Source organism: Puma concolor, chromosome E4 (assembly GCF_028749965.1).
Source record: "Puma concolor isolate L17-30 chromosome E4, mPumCon1.1.hap2, whole genome shotgun sequence".
NCBI classification, from domain to species: domain Eukaryota; kingdom Metazoa; phylum Chordata; class Mammalia; order Carnivora; family Felidae; genus Puma; species Puma concolor.
Genome location: NC_141683.1, coordinates 60,563,911 through 60,589,419, shown reverse-complemented (window position 1 = coordinate 60,589,419; position 25,509 = coordinate 60,563,911). Strand labels below are relative to the sequence as shown.

Sequence of the window (25,509 nt, the reverse complement as noted above, 5' to 3'; positions counted from 1 at the left end):
ACTGACCTCATAAGGGGATTTCTTTGTGAAGCATATATAACACTGAAACCAAAACCTTCTGTATACACCAGCAGTAACCAATTAAAAGATTCAAGTTTCCATACCAGCTACAAATATATTCCTGACCTTTCTGAGGAAACCTATAAAATTTTATTCAAGGACGTTATTTATGTTTTTTTTTTTTTCAGGGACATTATTTTAAATCTCAGCTTTTTCTTGTCGGTTTTCTTCCTCATATATTGCAAACTGCTTTATAAAACCCCGTGTTCTTTGCAACCATAACAAGTGTAATTTAAGAACGGGGGTGGGGGCGAAACGAAAAGGCAACAACACCCCCCCGCCCCGCGTGCCCCATATTGGTTGATGCACTTGTTCCCTCACCTTCCTTCTCAAACTCCCCCCATTAGATTGTAAACTTCTTGGGGGAAAAGATCTTGTTTGTCACGCTCCTGTCTCTTTCCCCCACCCAACACCTTTCACAGTGCTTGACACAGAGCCGGCCTTCTACAGTCGTAAAACATGAAAGAACCTAAACAACTCACCAGGCCTCTTTTTCTGTACCTACTTTAACACATACTACGCAACAATGTACAGGAATTGCGCCGAGCCTTCCACGTGACAGCACACGCACCAACGCCTCATCCCAGCCAATCAGAATGCTTTGCACCTGTGACCGAGCTCCGCCCCCCCTTCTCCACCCCACCCCCACGGCTCCACGAGTCCGCCTCGGACTGCTTTTCTCCCGGCAAGGCCAATGCGCCTGCGCACCGCGCCCTGATTGGTTGAGCGCCGCAAGCCTTCGCGCGCAGGCGCCTGCCTCGGTTACTAAGGGCGGGAGCCCGGCGAGGGCGCCGGCGGCTTGTGCTGTCTCAGGCCCGGGTCGTCGAATCTTGGCCTCGCTCGCCATGCCAAACCGCAGGACCAGCCGTAATGCCTACTATTTCTTTGTGCAGGAGAAGATCCCTGAACTACGGCGGCGAGGCCTGCCCGTGGCTCGCGTAGCTGATGCCATCCCCTACTGCTCTGCTGACTGGACGGTAAGTAAGGCTGGGGGGGGGGGCATTGGGAGGCAGGGGGGGTAGAGCAGGCAGTTGGGCAGGTGAGAGGGCGAGGTGGGAAGGATAGAGGCCTCGAAGAGACCAGTGACCCCTTGGCCCCTGCTGGAGGGAAAGGAAGTCCGGCCCTAAGGCAAACCGACGCGGAAACCTGGAAAGTCTAGGCTTCCGCGACTGGGGCCTAGGGCACTCCGTCCTCATTGCCGCTTCTCTCCTTTCTGTCCCCTTAAATGTCCCCAAGCTCCTGAGGGAGGAAGAAAAGGAGAAGTATGCAGAAATGGCTCGGGAGTGGAGAGCAGCCCAGGGAAAGGACTCTGGGCCTTCGGAGAAGCAGGTAAAGTTAGAGAAGAGCAGTTACCTGCTTGGCACATAGGCGTGTTCAGTAAATGCTGGAGGAGTGAATGGGTGAAGGGTAGACTAAAAGGGTAGGCTGGTGGGTGAGTTGGGTTAATGCAAGGAAGGATTATTATTATTTTTTTCTTTTTCCTGGTGTCAGAATGCCTGTTAAAAAGCCAACGGGCTCCCTGGGCACCTGGCTGGCTTGGTTGGTGGAACATGCGACTCTTGATCTCAGGGTTGTGAGTTCAGCCCCACATTGGGCAGGGAGCCTACTGGAAAAAATTTAAAGAGCCAATAGGTTCCCTAGCTAGGGCAAACCACACATTGTTGTTATTGGGTGGTGTGAAATCACCAAACAGGGAAATCCCTATTCGGAAACCTGCAACCAATAAACCATGATCAGCAATGGGGGAGTTGGGTTTTAGGATTTGTACTAGATGATCTTTAAGGGTTCCTTTCAACCCCTTTATGATTAAAGACTCCCTTTTTGAATGTTTAAAAGTAGCTTGGACCATTCTGTCTTTTTTAATGACACTTGGAACCAGACCAGTTGTTGTGTTTGAAATTTGGAAATAACAAAACTTGCACATGCTGATGAAGGTTAATGTGCCTTATAGTAAGAATTGAATAATGTTTATTTGGGTAAAGTTATGACTAGTAAAATGATAAAGTACTAAAAAATTTTCCTGTTGATTTGTATCAAGAAAATTCAGGGTTGGGGTGCCTGGGTAGCTCAGTTGGTTAAGTGGCTGACTTTGGCTCAGGTCATGATCTCAGGGTTTGTGAGTTCAAGCTCCTCATTAGCTCTCTGCTGTCAGCCAGGATCCTCTGTCCCTCCACCGTGTGCATGCTCTCTCAAAAATAAATAAACATGAAAAAAAAAATTCAGGGTAGTTGTGGACTTTTCCCCTCCCTCTGTGTTCTTTCCATTCTTACATAGTAAAATTCCATTCTTTTTTTAAACTGTCAACATCGGATTGAAGTTCAAGAGAGCTTTGCTTGCTTTAGGTTTGAGAGATTGTTTTATTTTGTAGACGTATATTTGAGTAGAAGCTCTAATCAGTTGCATTGGTACTTAGTTATACTTGTGGGCTTTGATTTTTTTTTTTTTACTATAATTTCTCATAAGAAATTTCCTCTCATAATGTGTACATACCTCATTGAGACTTGGAGTCAGCATGATCGGGTTTTTATTTTTAGCAAAAATCGTGTTAAAGTACTTTGTCGAACAATGTTCTTTTGGCCACTGGGCTGGCATATATTATGTGATTCAGTGGGATTGATTTAGGTTATCAGTAGTGGGCATTAAAAAATTTTTTTTGGATTATCAGTAGTGGGCACATGGTTTTCAGGAATAGTTGAATTGGTTGTTTACTCATCTTTTGATTCAGAATATTTACAGATTTTGCCCTTGTCTCCCTTTGGGTTGTTGGTGTCACTGACAGATATGTGTTTATTTACTCATTGGGGTTCATTGGCCTAGAGAGGTTACTGAAGTAATCTATGAGCTGTTTTTGTTATTTTGCTAACTTTAAGTATATGTATAAAGTGACCAGTAAGAGTTTAAAAATGTGATGAATTCTCTTCCTCTTTAGAAACCTTTTTCCACCCCACTGAGGAGGCCAGGCATGCTTGTACCAAAGCAGAATGTTTCACCCCCGGATATGTCAAGTTTGTCTCTAAAAAGTGATCAAGGTATAATAATCCTAAAATGTTTTGCTTAGATAAATGTGGGTGCTCAAATTGATCAAATGATCAGTAAATATATGTTCTGTTCATTTTGATCCTGCATAAAATAACTGACTACAAGTGTTCAAATTATAGTGGTGCTAAAGTTGTAAAAGATGAGCTAATTTGCGTTTGTTGAAGTAACACTGGAGAGGTTTTGTTTTATACAAAAATCTGGTCTCTTGGTTAATAACCACTTCATGTGTTACTAAATATACTTCTTAGATTTAAGTGTTTATAACTAGACCCTTAAAATACATTTAAATTACAAAGAGAAGGTTGAATTATTGAGTTGGCCTGGAAAAGAATGTAGCTAATAAGAGCCCTTGTTATTCCTTTCTGGCTGTTTTTATTGTGTTATGAATTTGTTGAAGATTAATAAACTTTTAACAGTCTTAAATTGTGGCCAATCCTGGTGTATAAAACCCTTCTCGCAATCTCATATTTCTTTCTTCCTTTAGAGAATTCATTGGTGTTCTTATGTAAATTGGTAAAAAGTAAAGAGTGAACTAAATTGTCCATAGTTTATATCATGCAGTTTTTCTACACTGATTCTACTTGGCTTTATTTCCCAAACCTCTTGAATTTGTTGAATATGGGTCACAGCTTTTCTTAAGTCATTCCTGAAATTCAAGGCATATGTCTAACTAAATTATGTAGAGCTGGCTGCAAATTTGAATAATTTTGTTGCTTCATGCAGAGTGGTTACCACTGTAATCCTTGATAAGTATAATTATAAAAATTTTGATTCATTTATCTGGTACAGATAATTAGTTTTCTCATTTCCAGCTCATTTAGGATTATAGGAACACAAGGAAAACGGTTCTAAAACTTTCTTTTGTAGAGGGGTAAACTCTCATCTATTTGTGCTGTCTTACTGCTTTTTTTTTTCTTTTTATTTATTTTTTTAGCTCTCCTTGGAGGCATTTTTTATTTTTTGAACATTTTTAGCCATGGTGAACTACCTCCTCATTGTGAACAGCGCTTCCTCCCTTGTGAAATAGGCTGTGTTAAATATTCTCTCCAAGAAGGTATTATGGCAGATTTCCACAGTTTTATAAATCCTGGTAAGTAGAGTGGGTAGATGCTAGATCTTAAAAACTATGCGTTTTATCTTGAGTTTATTTAACAATATTTGTTTTCTTAAAGGCTGATGCATAGTTGAGTTCCTAAAATGTAACAAGACTTCATCATAATTGGTTGAAAAATCATTAAGAATTAGGTGTTTACACGGGGTTTTTTAGTTGAAGCTTTTAACCTCAAGAAAGCATTAGAGTTGGGTGGATGGTATACCTGAAAATGTGTATGTAGCCTGGCGTTTGCTTGCCTATGGCCTTATGTCTTGGAATTTTCTAAAAGCTTTTTATGCCTTTGCTCTTTTATTTTTTTAACCTATCCTTTATCTTGGCGATCACTAGTTTTTAACTTGATGTTGCTTTGTAACCTTCAGCAAAGTTATTAACCTTTCTGAACTTATTAGCTTATCAGTAAAGTGGGAATAATTCCTATTGTTGGCTGCTCTAAGGAATACAAGAGAAGGTATGGAAATAGCCTAGTACTTAATAGCTTCTCAGATGTTCTCAATACTTTTTTTTCTGGATATTCCACTCAAGCAAAAGAGGTAGTAATGAAGACAGGATTCAATTCAGTTACCAAGAGGATAGATAAAGGGCCAGTAATACTTTTTAAGGCAAGGAGGGGAACTATATAGGGAGAAGAGTAAAGGGAAAGAGGTTGAGGAGAGAACTTCATCTTTAGTTTTGTCAGTTGCTTTAAAATTCATTAGTACAGGGGCGCCTGGGTGGCTCAGTCAGTTAAGCGTCCGACTTCGGCTCAGGTCATGATCTCATGGTCCGTGGGTTCGAGCCCCGTGTCGGGCTCTGTGCTGACAGCTCAGAGCCTGGAGCCTGTTTCAGATTCTGTGTCTCCCTCTCTCTGTGACCCTCCCCCGTTCATGCTCTGTCTCTCTCTGTCTCAAAAATAAACGTTAAAAAAAAAAAAATTAAAAATAAATAAAAATAAAAAATAAAATTCATTAGTACAGGCCAGCACTTTTCCTTGTGTTTAGATGACAGAAAAACTAAAAACTAATTATCCTACTCACACCTGTGAGAGTTGTTGCTTAGAATAAGTTAAATAACTATTTTTCTTCATATGGTTACAAAAAATTAAAAAGATAGAATTTGGAGACTTTTTTTTTTTTTAAATACATACATGAATACCTATATCAAGGGCCTTCTGGACCCCTCGTTAAGACTTCTTTAGCCCAAGTTTTCTTTACCTAGTATTTTTTTCTGTAACTTTCTTTTTATGTACATATAAGGTTTATTTTGAGAGACAGCCTGTGGGGGGGTGAGGAGAGAGGGAGAGAGAGAATCCCAAGCAGGGCTCCATCCCTTGACATTGTGACCTAAGCTGAAACCAAGGGTCAGACGCTTAACTGACTGAGCAGCCCAAGTGCCCCCTACGAGTAACTTCCTTTTTAAAACAGCTTAGACAATATACCAAAATTCTTTAATACTCCTCATTCCTCTGGGTAAAACAAAACAAAACAAATCTCTATGAAAATTTAATCGTTTGTGTTTTCACATAGCAGTAACAGTTACCGACCTATGTTATTTATGACTTGATCATCCTATGAAATATTGCTATAGCAAAACCAGAGAACTTCTCTCAACAAAATATTTTGTATTATAGGTGAAATTCCACGAGGATTTCGGTTTCATTGTCAGGCTGCAAGTAAGTATAAATGAATGGGGTAGAATATAGGCATTGAATGTGTATGTACCTGATTAAGACTTACTGCTTTAATTTTTTTTTTTTTTCAACGTTTATTTATTTTGGGGACAGAGAGAGACAGAGCATGAACGGGGGAGGGGCAGAGAGAGAGGGAGACACAGAATCGGAAACAGGCTCCAGGCTCCGAGCTGTCAGCCCAGAGCCTGACGCGGGGCTCGAACTCACGGACCGCGAGATCGTGACCTGGCTGAAGTCGGACGCTTAACCGACTGCGCCACCCAGGCGCCCCAAGACTTACTGCTTTAAATGAACACGTAAAACATAATTTGGAGGAGGAATAATCTTACTGTTGGAGACTCTTCATAGAAATGATAGATGGCGCATGTGATCCTTAAAAACCTGAAAATTAAATAGATTTGTGGGACGCCAAAGGATATGACTGTATATCTAAGCTCCGAACTAAACTCTTTTAGAAACTAGGTTTTAGCAAGTTTCCTCTGTGATTAGAATGAAAATCATGATGATTTTATTTTTTATTTATATTCAAAATTATCATTGTTTTAAGTTTTTTTTTTTTACTTAAAAATGCTAAGTTTTTCAAATATGCATGATAAGCAGCTATTATGTAACATTTATAATGCTGTTCTTCATAAATGAAGAGAACATTTTAGAGTCACTTTTAATTACGTCCTTTGAGTTTTTTCCAGTCTTCGTGAAAAATATGTACTAGTCCTTTTTTTGTTTTGCCTGGGATCAGGGCCATAGACTGTGGAACAAGGTAAGGGCAATTTTTTTTAGTTGATTCTTTTATGTAGCTTGGAATGAAAAAAAAAAAGTATAAAGCAGAAGAATTCTGTTGCAGTTTTTGAAGTGTGAACCTAGCTAATCTCCCCACATATTACGTCATCTGAGGTTATTCAACTAAATAGGTGGTAGTAAAACAAAAGTAGAAACTTAGCTGGTGAATTAACTTCACTTTTTTACTTAAGCTGTTTCTGGTTTGTTCATCTGTTGAGTGCATTGGAATCCCTGCAATTTGCCAGACACTCCTTTGTGAGAGTGCCACTGGCTTACTGTTTATTATTCTGGTTCTGATAAGTACTTGATTTAAAAAAAAAAAAAGTTTTTAAGGCTTATTTTTACAACATTTTCAAGTCAACCAGATTAACAGAAAGTGTGGTTCTTAAAAACCTATTAAAGACTCTAGAAGGGTTTTCTTAATATGTTATTTTAAACTAATTAAAATTGAACACAGTTCATTCAGGAAACTTAGATCTTTTGGAGCTCGTCAATTTAGACATGTCTTAAATTGCCAATTTGATAACGCTGGGAAATGTGCCAGTTAAATAAAATAAATGATTCTATTAGAGTGATGGCTGTGTCGACATAATAACTAAAAATGCTTATGCTAGTGTAATCAACCTGATGCTTAGGAAAAGATCATGTTTCAAAGGGGAACATGCTGAAGCAAATTTACATGTGGATGCAGTGTAAGTAGTGGCTAAGGAATGTACATGTAAATCTTTCAAATGCTCCTGTGCTATCTGGCCTTTTATGAAATATGTGTAAGTGAATCGAGGGAATACTTCATGGATGGGTGTTATGGTTTAGCACATTAGAATCAAAGAATTTCAAGAGATTTTGGTACGGAATCCATTAATTTCCCCACCCCCGCTGCCTTGCTTTTCTCTGAAAAGGTACTTCACATTCTGCATGAGAGTGTGGGAGTTAGGAGGTCTTGGACCTTCTCTCTCTCCCCCACTTTAACCAGAGGAGCTCTGCTTCTGTCCATTTTACTGGTTAATTTTCTTCAGAGAAGTTCTGCTTTAAAAAAAGCAAAGCTTTGGAAACTGCTTTTGGCTTCCCGTACAAAAGGTCTATCAGCTTTTAAAATTAGTCTTCATACACAAAGACTATAACATTGACTTAAGGTATAAAGAACGTTAATGAACAGCTGTGCATTCACTAGTCAGCTGAAGAAATAATAGCGGTGCCCTATCACTGAAGGTCCCTGTAGCTCTCCTTGATTTAATGCCCCTCCCTTTTTATGAGAGAGACACTATTTGGAATTTTGTGCTAATCATTTTCTCTTTTCTGAATAGTTTTATTGTGAATACATATGTATTTAAATGGTGTATTTAGGGGCACCTAGGTGGTTCATTTGGTTAAGCGTCCAACTTCAGCTCAGGTCATGATCTCACAGTTCGTGAGTTCAAGCCCTGCATCGGGTTCTCTGCTGTCAGCATGGAGCCCACTTTGGATCCTCTGTTCCTCGCTCTCTGTCCCTCCCCTGCTTGCTCGCTCGCTCTCTCTCTCTCAAAAATAAATAAACATTAAAAAAAATTAAAGGGTATATTTAATTTTGGTTTTTTTTGAACTTTTATGTAATTAACATTGTGTGCTTGTTTCCATACCTGTATTTGTTTTTTTTAACTCAGCATTACCTTTCCCCAATTTTTGTATTGGAATGTCTTTTATATTGGTTTGGGGAATTTTATTATGTATCTGCTTACTGACTTAATTACAGGTACCTATTTTCAGTGTATGCATTGTATTTTTTTTTTTTTTTTTTTTACTGTCATTGTGGCGTCTTTCAATGAACAGAAGTTATTTTTAATTTAGTAAATGTATCCTCCTTTCCCTTAGGGTTTTGAGGGTTCTTAATGTCTTATTTAAGAATCTTCTTCTACCTGCAGGCGATAAAGATAGCTTTTATTAAGTTTTGTTTTTCATATCCCAAGTTCTTATTCCACCTGGCACTGACTTGTGTAATGGTGTGAAATAGAGGTTCTATTTCTTTTTTTTTCCTGTGTAGATAATTAGTTGTCTCAGCATCATTTATTATTACTGGTTTGTTTTTTTTTTTTAATGTTTGTTTATTTTGAGAGAGTGCATTCAGGCGAGTGGGAGAAAGAGAATCCCAAGCAGCCTCCATGCTCAGTGAAGAGCAGGACTCAGGGCTTGAACTCCAGATCCATGAGATCATGACCTGAGCTGAAATCAAGAGTCAGACGCTCAACCGACTGAGCCACTGAGCCATGGTGCCCCTCAGCGTCATTTATTAAATAATCAGCTTGTTCGTCAGTATGTAGTGCCACATTTCTGCAGATGCATGGGTCTTTGTGATATATTTATTTCGTTCTGTTGGTCTACTTGTGTTTTTTTTGGTGTTCATACCATTGAATACAGTATTTTGGTAATATTTACTTAGACAAGTTCCTTGGCTTTGTTTTGGAACATCACAGCTATTCTTGACCCTTTGCTCTTCCATACAATTCAGAGTATCATGCTTCACAAAAAGCTTTGTTGAAATTTAGATTGGAGGGGCGCCTGGGTGTCGCAGTCGGTTAAGCGTCCGACTTCAGCCAGGTCGCGATCTCGTGGTCCGTGAGTTCGAGCCCCGCGTCAGGCTCTGGGCTGATGGCTCGGAGCCTGGAGCCTGTTTCCGATTCTGTGTCTCCCTCTCTCTCTGCCCCTCCCCCGTTCATGCTCTGTCTCTCTCTGTCCCAAAAAAAAAAAAAAAAAAAAAAAAGAAAAAAAAAATTTAGATTGGAATCACCTTTAAATCTTTAGATCATTTTGGACAAAACTGACAACTTCATGATACTCTGTGAACATGGGGCTACATTTTAATTTTGGATCTGTGATGCCTTATAATACTCATAATTTTCTTCACAGTGATCTTACTATCTCATTAAATTTGTAGCTTATAAATTTTTTTTTTCAACGTTTATTTATTTTTGGGACAGAGAGAGACAGAGCATGAACGGGGGAGGGGCAGAGAGAGAGAGGGAGACACAGAATGTGAAACAGGCTCCAGGCTCTGAGCCATCAGCCCAGAGCCTGATGCGGGGCTCGAACTCACGGACCGCGAGATCGTGACCTGGCTGAAGTCGGACGCTTAACCGACTGCGCCACCCAGGCGCCCGAAATTTTATGATTTATAATGTCTCTTGAAATTATATTTTTATTTACTCTTATGTTTTAGTTTTATCCAACCATTGCTGAACTATAATTCTTGAGTTTGGTCAATTCCTTAGATCTGTGAAATGATGTTTTTCCTAATCTATATATTTTTTATTAAAAATTAAAAATGTTTTAATGTTTATTTTTTGAGAGAAACAGAGATAGAATGTGAGTGGGTTAGGGGCAGAGAGAGAGGGAGACACTGAATCCGAAGCAGGCTCCAGGCTCTGAGCTGTCAGCACAGACCCTGACACGGGGCTCAAACCCACGAGCCATGAGATCATGACCTAAGCCAAAGTCGGTCACTCAACTGACGGAGCCACCCAGGCGCCCCTATTTTTTTATTTAAAATTTTAAAAATGTGTGTAACTGTGCTGGTTAGGAACTCTAGTTTTTAATGTTTCATCGGTGAGTATGTTGTTGGCTGTAGTTTTTTATTTTTCGTATGCACTTTTTTTTTAATGCAAGTTAACATAGTGTAGTATTGGTTTCAGAAGTAGAATTTAGTGATTTATCACTTACATATAACACCTAGTGCTCATCCCATCAAACGCCCTCCTCCTTAATGCCCGTCACTCATCTAACCCATCCCCTACCCACCTCCCTTCCAGCAACCCTCAGTTCTCTGTATTTAAGAGTCTCTTACGGTTTGCTTCCCTCTCTGTTTTCATCTTATTTTTCCTTCCCTTCCCCTATGGTCATCTGTCATATTTCTTAAATTCCACATATGAGTGAAATCCTACGAGATCTGTCTTTTCTCTGACTTACTTCGCTTAGTGTAATACACTTGTAGTTCTATCTATGCTGTTGTAAATTGCAAGATTTCATTCTTCTTGATTGCTGAATAATACTCCCTTGTACCACATTTTCTTTATCCATTCATCAGTCGGTGGACATTTGGCTTTCTCCATAATTTGGCTGTTGTTGGTAGTGCTGCTATAAACATTGGGGTGCATGTGCCCCTTTAATCAGTATTTTTATATCCTTTGGATAAATACCTATTAGTGCAATTGTTGGGTTGTAGGGTAGTTCTATTTTTAATTTTTTGAGGAACCTCCATACTGTTTTCCAAAGTGGCTGCACCAGTTTGCATTCCCACCAACAGTGCAAGAGGATTCCCCTTTCTCTGCACCCTCGCCAACATCTGTTGTTTGCTGAGTTGTTAATTTTAACCATTCTAACAGGTGTGAGGTGGTATCTTGTAGTTTTGATTTGTATTTCCTTGATGATGAGTGATGTTGAGCATCTCTTCATGTGTCAGCCTTCTGGATGTCTTCTTTAGAAAAGTGTATTCATGTCTTCTACCCATTGCTTCACTGGATTACTTGTTTTTTGGGTGTTGAGTTTAAGTTTTTTTTATAGATTTTGTATGCTGACCCTTTATCTGATACATCGTTTGCAAATATCTGTTCCCATTCTGTCAGTTGCCTTTTAGTTTTGTTGATTTTATTTCCTTCACTTGCAGAAGCACAGAGGTCCCAATAGTTCATTTTTACTTTTGTTTCCCTTGCCACTGGAGACCGTGTAAAGAAGTTGCTGCGGTCAAGGTCAAATAGGTTCCTGCCTGTGTTCTCCTGTAGGATTTTGATTATTTCCTGTCTCACATTTTGGTCTTTTGGCCATTTTGAATTTATTTTCATGTGTGGTTTAAGAAAATGGTCCAGTTTCATTCTTCTGCATGCCTCTGTCCAGTTTTTCCAACACCATTTGCTTGAAGAGACTGTCTTTCTTCATTGGATATTTTTTCCTGCTTTGTCGAAGATTAGTTGGCCATACATTTGTGGGTCCATTTCTGAGTTCTCTGTTCTGTTCCATTGATGATCTATGTGTCTGTTTTTGTGTCAGTACTATACTGTCTTGTTGATTACAGCTTTGTAATATAGCTTGAAGTCCAGAATTGTGATGCCTACAGCTTTGGTTTTCTATTTTAACATTACTCTGGCTGACATTATTTTGGGGCCTTTTCTGACTCCATATATTAGTGCATTAGTATATACTCCTGATCAGGGTAAAGATGTTCCCTTCTACTCCCAGTTTGGTTAGAGATATCAGTTGCACATTTTAATGAATAGTTTTTCTGTATCTCAGGTGATTTGTGTCTTTTTATTCATCTGGTAATTTGCTAATGCTAAACCAATCTTACATTCCAGCAATAAACCCATTATAGTGACTGTATAGCTCTTAAATTGCTGAATTTGGTTTGCTAATACTTTGTTTTAGGATTTGTATGTTCATGTTAAAGACTTTGATTAATCTTACCTAATTTTGTTCTCAAGGTTATTTTGCCATCCTAAAATGGGTTAGAGAATGTGTCTTCAGTTTAATTTACCTTTGGTTCTCTTTTATGGTTCTGCTAAAATAATCTATTTTTTACTTCTCTGAACATTTAAAGCCTTATGTCTGAAAAACATAGGGATCTTTTTGTGGGGGGGCGGTCTGTTGGTTAACTTGATGTCAAGATACCTGATCTCTTCATATGTCTTATTTTTTTCTCCCCCACCCCCATCTGATTATTTTTGAGGGCTGAATAGTATATAGAAAAACTTGTTATTCTTCTCTGAAGAAAATTTGTGACTGCTTCTGGCAGAAAGATGCTGTCACTAGCCATCTCAGAGTACCTTAATCCAATTTCAGGGATTGAGATAATGTAAAATTGGGTTCATATCTTTTAAGAATCTATTTCTGATTGATCTCTAAAAAGGGGGGGAAGGTAGACAGATTACCACCAAAGGATCATCTGTAAAATTTGCAATTGACTTGAGTATAAACAGTGGAAGCAAGAAGGCAATTGAATATTCTTTTAATTATAATTTTTAATATACACAAGTAATACTAGAGTAATACTTTTTAATGTCTTATTTACCTATTTGAGAGAAAGGGAGAGAGTATGAGAGGGGAAGGGGGAGAGAGAGAGGGAGAGAGAATACCAAGCAGGCTCCGTGTTGTTAGTACAAAGCCCAACGCGGGACTCAAACCCACAAACCGTGAGATCATGACCTGAGCTGAATACAAGAGGTGGATGATTAACTGACTGAGCCACCCAGGTGGTCCTACAGTAATATTTTTTTTTTAAAGGTTTTATTTTTAAGTAATCTCCACACCCAGCATGAGGCTTTAATCCACAACTCAAAGACCAAGAGTCCCATGCTCCACCAACTGAGCCAGCCAGGCGCCCCCGGAATAATAGTTTTAATTCTTATATATCTAAGTCTTTTGAAAACTGCTCAGTTTACCAGACTCTAAATCTCCTCTTCCAGAATTCATAAATGCCCCAAATTACCAATGAACCCAAATGCCAGAATCCACTTTCTAGGATTCCTTCTTCTCCAAGATTTTGGACCCCCGGTTCCTTACTGTAGTTTTCTCTCTGCAGTGCTCTCAAGCAGGTGTTTCATTCATAGAGTTCTAGTCTGTTGCTATCAGAAATTGAACTCTTCCTGTGTGTCCTTTTTTATAACTTTATGGTAAAATTCATAATTTGATCATAAGCGTGAATATTTATCATCTGTACTGAATAATTTCAGTAGCTGGAATACTTTGGATCTCATTCTATCAAATTTGATTTGGTTCTCATTCTTCTTTCATCCTGTACCTGGTTATTCATATCTAATGTTTGAAAAAAAAATTTTTTTTTGAGTTTGACAAATTTAGTGGTATTTTAGTAAAGACATGCATCTCAGTCGTTTCTCTCCCCTCTTGACCTTAGGTTAATAATTCATTTGAGTCCAGACAATATGTAGGAAAAGATGTTATTTTAACATAAACAACAAAATGGACAAAAGTGGAAAGTTTGCTTACATTAAAGCAAGTTAAATTCATGTATTATGATATAATTAAATCATGTAAGAACTGATAGTTCTATATATATTTCCATTGTTTTACTTGGGGTTTACTTTCAACTTAAAAGCAAAATGCAAATGAACAAAGCGTTAGGAATACAGGCTGCTTCTCTGGAGTTAATCCCTGTTTAAAAGAGCTCAGCGAGTGGTTGCTACCAATAAAGTAGTCTGAAGCTGCTTCCAAATTAAACATTGCAGGAGTTTTCAAGGAAATCATTTTACTGTATGTTTCTTTTATCTGTGATTATGCTTTTAAAGATGTGCTTAACTGTCACATTAAAAAAATTAAAGTTTTTTAGAAAGCCTATAGTACATAGATCTAACAATGTGGTTGGAGATTCCATAGAATATGTTTAAAGATGTATTTTCTTTATTTTTATCTTCAGTATCTAAAATGTACATGATTAATGTGTATAATACTTTAAAAAATATATGTATAATTCAAATAGCCATATTATTTTACTAACATAAGATTTCTTGTATTAAGTTCAAATCAAATTCCATTTTCATAAATTAGTAAATTAAGCTTTAACAAAGGTATGGAAAGTGCATTTTTCTCGTTTTCATCTTCATACAGTGTGGGTTTTTTGGTGTTACTACCTTTTAAAAAACAAAAACACCCACATATCTAAGTATTATACCTACATTTAAGTTTTTGGTGGTAGTTTGTATTTTAAAAGAAACTACTTCTTCATGAGTTGCCTCAAGATCTGGTGGAAATGCTTACAGGAACTAGCTAAGAACAAAAACTAAGAAGCACATTCACAATACTGATTTTACTTTGGTAGCAGATGGTCTTTGAAGACTGACGAAGGTAGACCGGACCCATTAAGGTGAAATGTACTATTTCAAATACTTAACAATTTACATAAAATGAAAACAAAGTTTTTTTAAAGAGGTAGGCATCTGTACCAGCTGATAGCAATGCAATACCTAGTTTATGAGGATCAAAAACAAATGCCCATTAGGGGAAAAAACAAACAAACCATGTTTTATCTAATGTACTTCCAGTCAATAGTCCAGTAACATTTTCTTCCCAATACAGGCTGTTCCTGGGAGACAGTTTACATTAATAAGGGAGTCAAGAGTAATTGTTTGCAGTTTAAATAGATAATAACTTTTTGCATCCCTCTTGATAGTGTCTTAAAAAATATGCAATTCTAGGGGCACCTGGGTGGCTCAGTCGGTTGGGTGTCTGACTTTGGTTCAGATCATGATTTCATGGCTCGTGGGTTCAAGCTCCGCATCACGCTCTGTGCTGACAGCTTGGAGCCTGGAGCCAGCTTCGGATTCTGTGTCTCCCTCTCTCTCTGCCCCTCTCCCATTCATGCTCTGTCTCTCAAAAATAAATAGACATTAAAAAAAAAAAAAATGCAGTTCTTAGATACCATTTCTGATTTTTCTATTATCTGTAAGCTAATCACATGAAACTATAAAATTAGTAAATGTCTTGAAATCTCTATATAAAACCTAAATTGCCTCTAATTTCAAATTCATTTATATATCACTCAATCTTAAAAAAAAAAAGTCTCCAAAGATAATCTTATACCGTTCTTTAAAAAAGGAAACTGTTGCGGGGCGCCTGGGTGACTCAGTCGGTTGAACGTCTTGGGCTCAGGTCATGATCCTGGGCCCGACTTGGGCTCAGGTCATGATCCCGCAGTTCGTGAGTTCCAGCCCCGCATCGGGCTCTGTGCTGACAGCTCGGAGCCTGGAGCCTGCTTCCAATTCTGTGTCTCTCTCTCTTTGCCCCTCCCCCGCTCATGCTCTGTCTCTCAAAGATGAATAAACGTTAAAAAAAATTAAAAAAAAAAAAAGGAAACTGTTCCTTTTAACTTTACACCCATCCAACACCCCAGTTTCAAAACACATCATTTAATTATCTTGGTCATGGACATTTCCAAGATGAGATTTTCTATTTCATTCCCATAGGTTCTGGTCATTAGAAAAATCATGCTTTCCTTTATTGAACGAGTTTGGTCCTAACGATGTTGGTGTATCCCTTCCAGTATTCTTCATCCTCATCTTTGTTTCTGGAGTCATTTCCTCTGTTCACTATCTTCATCTTCATTAAAGCCTACTGCTACTGAAAGGGTTTTTGGAGCAAGGGTTCCTCTAGGCTTACTTGATCCAAGTTTGATGGATATGGCTGAGACTTTCTTTGTCACTACCTATGGTGCTTCCAAATTTGTGGATCTTTACAGGCTTTGTTGAGAGGTTTGCAGCTTCTTGTTCAGCTGATTACTTCTTGGTGTTGCAACTGGAACTTTCCCTTTCACTACTCTGACAGCTCCAGCTGGCAGTGGCTTCTTGGGCTTCTCCTTTCCTGCCTTCCTGGCCACCATTTTCCCCACTATGCTGAAAAAATGATTTTAAAGCAATTTGAGGTTTATAATGATGTTCCCTTCCTCCAGAAAAGATTTATGTTTGCTCTTACTAGACACCTGGAGGCCTAGCAAACCAGGCCTCCAAAGCTGTCATAAGCCCATTTCTCAGCCATTCAACTTCCTCCTCTTCTGGAATTGGTAAATAACTGCAGGGGGAAAAAACTGCCCCAAAAGCTAGGCTCTCTGGAGGGCCTTTTTGAATTTCTATATTCTCTTGCATCTGGGTTTATTAATTCCTCGCTACCGTGTGCTCTTGATATTTTCAGGTATTTTAAATTTTTGTGGAAGTTTGGTCTGAATTGGTCCACTTTTTATTGCAAGTGGAAATCTTGATTGTACAACCTTTAAAAAAGCAATCATTGCTATTAAGTTCTCCAGCCTCACATGAAAAGCAGAGGGGAGTAGTGAAAACATACAGGCTTAGTCACTTAAACCTGGTTTTGAGTCCTTACTCCACTGATCACCAACTCTTAACTTACTATACTAACTTCTGTGATTCTCGGTTGTCTCTTCTCTAATAGGTGTATATCCCCTTTCTCATAAGAATATCGGATAAAGTACCTAATCATAACTAGGCTTGGTACAAGTGCTTAAACATGAGTTACTCACTGTCCTCTTCCTATACCCTCCTTCCTTACCCACTTTGTCATATTTGTCTTGGTCAAATTTTGAACTCCCTACTTCCTTTTTGTTTCCTTCAGGTGATTCTAGTCACAAGATTCCTATTTCAAACTTTGAATCTGGGCATGATCAAGCAACTGTGTTACAAAACCTTTATAGTTTTATTCACCCAAACCCAGGAAGCTGGCCACCTATCTACTGCAAGGTAATTTCAGTGTAAGAATTTTTTTTTAAGGTTATCCACTTAAGATACCAAAAGATCCACAAAAGGTACCCAAAGAAATTCTTTTAGATTAGGAGTTGAAGAACTGGGTTTTAATCCTACTAGTTTAGTGTAATCATGAACAGATGACCTTTTTCTGCCTGTTGGTTTCTTCATGCGCCTACCCTAGGTCTCCCTTGCTTTTCACAAAGTCTGTTAACATTGCTTTATAAATGTAACTTTATTAATAGCAGCAGTCTTTTAAAATACATGTTGCTCTTTTTTATGGTTCTCATTTAGTTGTCACAAACTCTTTAGTCTTTCCCTTCCTGCCACCCCTATCTCCCCAGTTTGAAAGAACAACAACTGAACAACAATGTAGGAGAAAATACAAGTAAATTTTTTTCCTTCTCCAGTCTGATGACCGAGCCAGAGTCAACTGGTGTTTGAAGCATATGGCAAAGGCATCAGGTAAGTAAAACTAGGTTACTGTTCAAGTGCTTTATAATGTCCGTGTTTGTTTCCATTTTGATGTACATCTTCTGTGTATCTAAATTCACTAATTGTATGTCTTTTTCTATTTACCAATGGAAGAAATCAGGCAAGATCTAGAACTTCTCACTGTAGAAGATCTTGTAGTGGGAATCTACCAGCAAAAATTTCTTAAGGAGCCCTCTAAAACCTGGGTTCGGAGCCTCCTAGATGTGGCCATGTGGGATTATTCTAGCAACACAAGGTATTTATAATGATTTTGTGTTTAGTGATTTTGACTTTTCTGAACTGAGAAAATATGACAAGATTGGTTTTTCCATCAGTGGGCAGTGTTTTCCTATGAAACTTTGGAATCATTATTTCCTTGAATACAGGATTCCATTGATTGTCAGATACATTGTTACTTTGTCTGCAACTAAAAACAGACACACTACCAAATAACTGACAGGGTGCTTTATCACTTAGAATTTTTATACTGATGGAAGAATATATTTATTTAAACAGATGTCATATTACATAGAATTCTTGCATATATATATATATGAAATATGTAAGTAAAATAAATTGAAAATATTTTATATTTTGAAATAATTTCAGGTTTACAGAAAAGTTGCAAGAATAGTACAGAAAAGTCCTATATGTCATTCTCTCAGGTTTCCTAATTGTTAACATTTATTTATTTATTTTTCAATGCTTATTTTTGGGAGAGAAAGTGCATATGTGCACGTGAGAAGGGGAGGGGCAGAGAGAGAGAGGGAGACAGGGTCCAAAGCAGGCTCTGCGCTGACAGCAGAAAGCCCAATGGAGGTCTCTAACCCACGAACCGTGAGATCATGACCTGAACCAAAGTCTGATGTTTAACGGACCGAGCCACCCAGGCTCCCCTCTAATTGTTGACATTCTAATACATTTTCTTTATAACTTGCTCTCTAGACACAGTTTCTTTTTCTGAACCACTTGAGAGTAAGTTGCTGCCATGATGCCTTTTCACTTCTAAATATTAATGTATTGTTCCTAAGAACATGTATAGTAACATGATAAAATTATCAAAACAGGATATTGCCCTTGGTATAATAGTGTTGTTTAATTGGAAGACCATATTCATATTTTGCTAGTGTTCCAGTAATATATTTTATAGCAAAAGAAAATCTAGTCTAGGGTCCAACTCAGGAGCATATGTTGCATTTAGTTAGGTTGTTTTAGGCTCCTTTAACCTGAAATAGTTTCTCAGTCTTTGACTTTCTTTTTGTTTAGTTTTTTTTCAAGTTTTTATTTAAATTTCAGCTAACATATTGTGTAATATTAGTTTCAGGTGTAGAATGTAGTGATTCATTATTTGCATACCACACCCAGTGCTCATCACAACTGCCCTTCTTAATACCCATCACCTATTTAACCCTTCCCCCTTGCCCGAGTCCCCTTCAGTAACTCTCAGTTTGTTCTCTGTAGTTAAGAGTCTATTTCTTGGTTTGCCTCTTTTTTTTCCCCCCGTGTTCATCTGTTTTGTTTCTTAAATTCCACAAATGAGTGAAATCCCATGGTATTTGTCTTTCTCTGACTGACTTAGTATAATACTCTCTAGCTCCATCCACAGCATTGCAAGTGGCAACATTTCATTTTTTTTCATGGCTGAGTTATATTCCTTTGTATATATCTTCTTTATCCATTCATCAATTGATGGACATTTGGGTTCTTTTGATAATTTGGCTATTGTTGATAATGCTGCTAAAACATGGAGGTGCTTGTACCCCTTTGAATTCATATTTTTGTATCCTCTGGGTAAATACCTAGTAATGCAATTGCCAGATGGTAGAGTAGTTCTGTTTTTAACTTTTTGAGGAACTTTTTAACTTTTCCATACTATTTTCCAGAGTGGCTCATGCATGAAGTTTGCATTCCCACCAGCAGTGAGGGTTCCCCTTTTTCTACATCCTCACCAACACCTGTTGTTTCTGTGTTAATTTTAGCCATTTTGACTGGTGTGAGGTGATAACCTTGTTGTAGTTTTGATTTGTATTTCCTTGATGATGAATGATGTTGAGCATCTTTTCATGTGTCAGCCATCTGTATGTCTTTAGAAAAATGTTCGTGTCTTATGCCCATTTTTTAACTGGATTATTTGTTTTTTGGATGTTCAGTTTTATAAGTTCTTTATATATTAACAAATGATGTTGGGAAAACTGGACAGCAACCATGCAAAAGAATGAAACTGGACCACTTTCTTACCATACACAAAAATAAATTCAAAATGGATGAAAGTCCTAAATGGAGACAGGAAACCATCAAAATCCTAGAGGACAACATAGGCAGTAACTGCTTTGACATTGGCCATAGCAACTTCTTACTAGATATCTTACTAAATACGTCTCCAGAGGCAAAGGAAACAAAGCAAAAATAAACTACTGGGACTGCATCAAAATAAAAAGCTTCTGCACAGCAAAGGAGACCATCAACAAAACTAAAAGGCAACCTACAGAATGGGAGAAGATATTTGCAAATGACTTACTGTGACTTTTTTGATCTTGACATTTTTGAAGAGAATAGGCCAATTACTTTATAGACTGTTTCTTAGTTTTAGTTTGCCTGTTATTTCCTCATGAGTAGATTGAGGTTCTGTATTTTTGGCAGGAGTGCCACAAAAGTTAGGTGTCTTCTCAGTACGTCGTATCTGGATGCATCTGATGTCCATTTGTTCCATTATTGATGGTAACTTTGATCATGTCTGCCAGATTTCTGCCATTGAAAAGTTAGTTTTTCACCTTAAAATTAATATTTTGTAGGGAGATATTTTGAGATTTGGTAGATCTTCTTCTCCTCAAATTTCAGCCTGCCTGTTAGTTTTCACATCCATTGATGATTTTTGCCTGAATCAGTAATTACTACATTTGTGAAGTGGTGATTTTTTATTTTTTATTTTTATTTATTTTTTTTTTTACTGTTTATTTGAGAGAGAGAGAGAGAGCTCAAGCAATTGGGGGAAGGGCAGAGAGAGAGAGAGGGAGGCTCTATGCTGTCAGCACAGAGCATGATGAGGGGCTCAAACTCAGGAACAAACCGTGAGATCATGACCTGAGCCGAAATCAAGAGTTGGACACTTAACCGACTGAGCCACCCGGGTGCCCCTGTGAAATGGTGATTTTCTGATCCAGTTGTTCCTACTACATTTATTAGTTGACATCCTACTGTAAGGAAGAGCTTTTATTTTTAAAAATAATGAGTATGGACTCATGGATTCCTGTTTTATTCAATGGGCTATAATCTTTTACTGTCAACTTATTTTTATACTTACATTGTTTCTTCATGGCCGTTGGGAGTCCCTTCAAAGCAGTGGTTTCTGTCCTTTTGGCGTTTCTTCATTATTCTTTCAGTGCTTCATTGCTTTCTGGCTTAATACGTTCAGGCTCATCCTTGTATTTTCCTGCTTCTCCAAGAAACCCTGGTTCCTTTAAATGGAGGAGAGTATTTAGGAGATAGGATGTGGGTGCTAGGTATGTTCATTCCTACTAGAGCATCATTGATTCTAGTTCCCCTTAGTGGATAGAGCTAGGAAATACATGTATATACACCCCCTCCACACACATTTTTATCTGTCTCACCATGAGTTCATACTAAACCTACACATATTGTTTTCTACTTTTCCACTTTTCTGTTTTTGTATTTCTCTTCTCTGAGTGAAAAACCTGGCACTCAATATTCTTGTTTGTTCAGTCCTAGAATACAGTAAGTAAAAGTCCATTGTTAGAGAACTGTTAAGTGATACCACTGTAAAATGACATACTAATAGTTCAGAATTTGCTTTCAGTTATTTAGTCTGAAGATACATAGTCAAAATACTTTGTTCAAAAGTTATTTGGGTTGGTTCTTTCCCCTTCTTCAGTCTGGTGAAATTACTCATTTGAAATCTAGTTCAACCCCTTTGCTTGTTTTACTGCATTTTTTCCCCATCCTTGTTGATTTTATTCTTTTTAATGTGGTTTAAACAAAATGTATATGCAGAAGAATCCCTTCACTTCAGTCTAGCTCCATAAAACTCCTTGGATTGCATTGAATGTATAAATTGGGGAGAACCGAAATGTTTATAATGTTGAATTCTATCCAAGGTGAGATGTGTTTCCATTTCTCTAATCTACTTTTGGGTCTTTCAATACTTTTAAAATTTTCTCATACAAATTGTGCATATCTGGGACTGGATAATTTTTGTGGGGCAGTTCCTTAATAACTTTCTCTGTTTCTTCTATGAAAATCAATTTGATTAGGCTTTCTAACTTTAATGGAATCAATTTTGGTAATCTGTACTTCTCTAGGAGATTGTACGCTTTATATAAGTTTCCAAATTTATTTAAAAGTCTGCAAAGTTAGTCTCATAATTTTTAAAATTACCTCTGTTTCGGTGGTTATCTTGTGTATTTGTGTGTTTTTTCCTTAAATGAAGATAGTATATTGTCTATTCTGTTGTTTTTTTCTTCAAAACAACTTTTTTTTAAATTCTCTTCCTCATTAATTTCTGTTTTTTTCTTAATTTCTTGGTACTCTGGTTCTTTTTCTATTTTGGGGGATCAGAATTCATTAATTTTTATATTTTATTGGTAGGTGTTTAGTAGAGTGAATTTTCTTCTTAACATTGCTTTCAATGCATCTCATAGATTCACATACAGTATTTTGTAATTTAAAAAATATTCTGTAGTTTTAAGCCATGAGTTAATAATCTCCAGGTGGAAAGGCCTTTCTGGTTTTTGTTAGTAAGTTCTGGTGTCTTTGCATTGTGATTTTAAAAAATATATTTAAAAATATTTCTTTTAAAATTTCTTTTAAAAAAAGAATTTCTTTTAAAAAATATTTCTTTAAAAAAATTTTTTTTTGAATATTTATTCATTTTTGAGAGACAGAGACAGAGTGCAAGTGGGAGAGGGGCAGAGAGAGAGGGAGACACAGAATCTGAAGCAGACTCCAGGCTCTGAGCTGTCAGCACAGAGCCTGATGCGGGACTTGAACCCACAGACCACGAGATCGTGACTTGAGCTGAATTCGCCACTTAACTGACTGAGCCACCCAGGCGCCCCCATAATATTTCTACTTTATGGAAGTTTTTTGCTAACTTAATATATAATCAATTTTGTGAATGTTCTGTGGGCATGTGAGAAGAATATTTATTGTCAGGGTGTAGCATTTGACATTTATCCATGAGGACTACTTTGATTATGTTTAAGTTGTTTTATCTCTTAAGAAAGACGGGTTGGTGAGGATGTGGTGAAAAGGGAACTCTCGGGCACTACTGGTGGGAATGTAAATTGGTACAACCGCTGTGGAAAATAAGTATGGAAAAAAAATAAAAATAGACCATGAGATCTGGTAATTCCATTACCCAAAGAAAACAAGAACACTAACTTGAAAAGATAACATACCTACCACCCCATGTGTATTTAGAATAGCCAAGAAATGGAAGCAACCCGGGTGCCCAGTGACAAACGAATGGATGAAGGAGATTGGTGCACACAACACACACGTACACGCTGGAATATTACAGAGCCACAGAGAGAATGTATCTTGCCATTCGTGGCAACGTGGATAGACCTAGACGGTATGCAGAGTGAAATAAGTCGGATAAAGACAAATACCATGATTTCACATTTACATGGACTCTAAAAACCGAGACAGACAAACTAAAAACCAAAATGACTTAAATACAAACTGGTAGTTGTCAGAGGGCGAGGTTGGTGAGGGGATGGGCTAGTTAGGTGAGGATTAGGAGGTACAAACTTCCAGTTATTTAAAAAAAAAAAAAAAAAAGAAACTACCTTTAGCTATGTCTGCTTCATCTGTCACGTGTTGAGAATGGTGTATTAAAGTTTTCTGTTATACTGTGTTTCTATGTTTCATTGCATATCCTGTAGTTTTAAGCTGGTTACTGTGTTATTTTGGTGCCTTTACAGAAACAAATTGTGGAATTGATCTGGTATATTGATTAAGGGCTCTTGGGGACACTTGTCCCTGTGTTCTTGCCTGTTGAAATCTTGTTATTTATCTTTTATTTCCTTGAGTTTCTACAAATACAGCTTTATTGTTGTATTTCATTGTGTGTTGCTTTTGAGAAGTTTGGTCATTTAATTCTCTTGGCCTTTTAATTTATTTGATCTTTTTGCCTGGAGACTTTAAGGGTGTTTTTTTCATCTTTAAAAAGTCTAATAGTTTTATTATGATATTTCTCTGAGTATATTATCACAGGTCAGTTTTCTCAGTTGTTTGGTGAACACTTTCAGTATGCAGAATGAGGTCTTATTCCTGGAGATTTCTCTTGGTTATTTAATATTCTGTTCTTTTTTTTCTTCTTAAGGGAGTCCAGCATATGTATGGTCCAGTTTGGTCTTCTTGGCCTACCTTTCATTTTGATCATGGTCTCTGACCCTTTTTCTTTTTCTTTCTTTTCTTTCTTTTTTTCTTTTTTTTTCTTTCTTTTTTTTTTTTTACTTCTTTAATCTTTTATTCTTCCTTAGGCAGTTTGTAATTTAGTTCTTAGTTCTTTTCTGATATAATTTTTATTTCCAGAGTTTTGTCAACTCTTATTTTTTTTTATTTCTGTTCTTAGTTTTGAAATTTCTCACTCAGGACATGTTTTCATATCTTAAAATCCTTCTTTGAGGATATTTAATTCAACATAGAGTGTTATGTTTTAGTTTTACCTTTGTGGTGTTTTGGGGATGACTTTGGGGAGAAGTTATCAGCTGAAGTGTTTTAAGTCCCCTTTTCAGTTTTCTTGTAGCTTTCTGTAGATCAGGGTATGTTGTTCCTTTGCATTTTGTGGACAGGGCTGCTGATTTGGGACGTTTGACATTCTTCATTCCAGTGCTCCCTCTTCTGTCTGTGTAGCAAATGGCGGTTCCTTTGAATGCTTTCAGGGTGGTGGGTCTTCCCATTTTTCTCGTTCTTTTCTCCTGAAAAGTCCTGTTTTTCCCCCTCTCCCGTTTGCTTTTTTTACCCCTCTCTGTACAATTTCTAAACAACTTCTCCCTTCCTCTTACCCCCTGCTGCCCAGAAGCCTCCCCTTCCAGACTGCCTCCTAGAGTCCCACAGGTGCTTTTTAGTCAGTGCTCTATCAGGATTCTGAATATTTACAGATCTCATTGTGGAATTATTGTAATTTAATCTTAGGCTCTTTATTTCCCTTCTGTCTCTCCTCCAGTGTTTCTGGGACTCCAGTCTCCCTCTAAAGCCATATAAAATAGCTTGGTATAAACTTGAGAAATTACTCCATTGAAAATTAAGAGTTATTTTCCCCCATTTTATAGGTAGTTTTGTAATACTCTCTTGGTTATGCATCATCTATAGATTTTCTGTTTTGTTTATTCTTGTTAATCTGTAAAATTTATGGATGATATGTTAGCATATTTTGATTCATATACTATTACCTCAGCTATTAATGTCTTTCTAAAACTTTACCTTCAGAGTCCTTCAGTGTCTATGTTATATACATTATTGACTTCTCTGTCATCTAGAGTTTTTGTGATACAATGTTTCTTAAAAGAGAACTGCACCATACACCATAAACAAAAATAAACTCAAAATGTATTAAAGACTTGAAACTATAAAACTCCTAGGGGCGCCTGGGTGGCTCAATGGGTTAAGGGTCCAGCTTCAGATCAGGTCATGATCTTGTGGTTCAATAGGGCTCTGTGCTGGCAGCTCAGAGCCTGGAGCCTGCTTCAGATTCTGGGTCTCCCTTTCAGCCCCTCCCTTGCTCTCTCTTTCTCTCTCAAAAATAAACATTAAAAAAAGAATTTAAGAAACTATAAAACTCCTAGAAGAAAACACAAGCAGTAATCTCTTTGACATCTGCTGTAGCAACATTTTTCTAGATGTGTCTTCTCAGGCAAGGGAAACAAAAGCAAAAATAAACTATTGGGATTACACCAAAGTGAAAAGCTTTTGCACCGTGAAGGAAACCATCAACAAAATCAAAAGGCAACTTAATGGGAGAAGATATTTGCAAGTGATCTATCTGATAATAGGTTAGTATCCAAAATATATGAAGAATTTTTACAACTCAGCACACACACAAAAATCTGATTTAAAAAATGAGCATAGGACCTAAGTAGTCCTTTTTCCAAAGAAGCCATACAGATGACAGACATGTAAGAAGATGCTCA

The 25,509-nt window shown here is 37.5% G+C and overlaps 1 protein-coding gene across 4 annotated transcripts in view; it reads left to right on the top strand.

The window, feature by feature from the left end:
* Positions 1-780: 780 nt before the first annotated feature.
* The window catches only part of MAEL (maelstrom spermatogenic transposon silencer), a 65,893-nt gene continuing 41,164 nt past the window's right edge, over positions 781-25,509 (top strand). The window contains exons 1-8 of one of the 4 annotated variants that reach the window (XM_086693538.1): positions 781-1,037; positions 1,297-1,389; positions 2,990-3,089; positions 4,034-4,189; positions 5,820-5,861; positions 16,755-16,879; positions 17,293-17,347; positions 17,471-17,612. In XM_086693538.1, coding sequence (XP_086549664.1) covers positions 906-1,037; positions 1,297-1,389; positions 2,990-3,089; positions 4,034-4,189; positions 5,820-5,861; positions 16,755-16,879; positions 17,293-17,347; positions 17,471-17,612 — 845 coding nt within the window. In that variant the 5' untranslated portion in view covers positions 781-905. The remainder of the gene's footprint in view (positions 1,038-1,296; positions 1,390-2,989; positions 3,090-4,033; positions 4,190-5,819; positions 5,862-16,754; positions 16,880-17,292; positions 17,348-17,470; positions 17,613-25,509) is intronic. The other 3 variants (XM_086693539.1, XM_086693536.1, XM_086693537.1) reach the window with 3 other exon arrangements.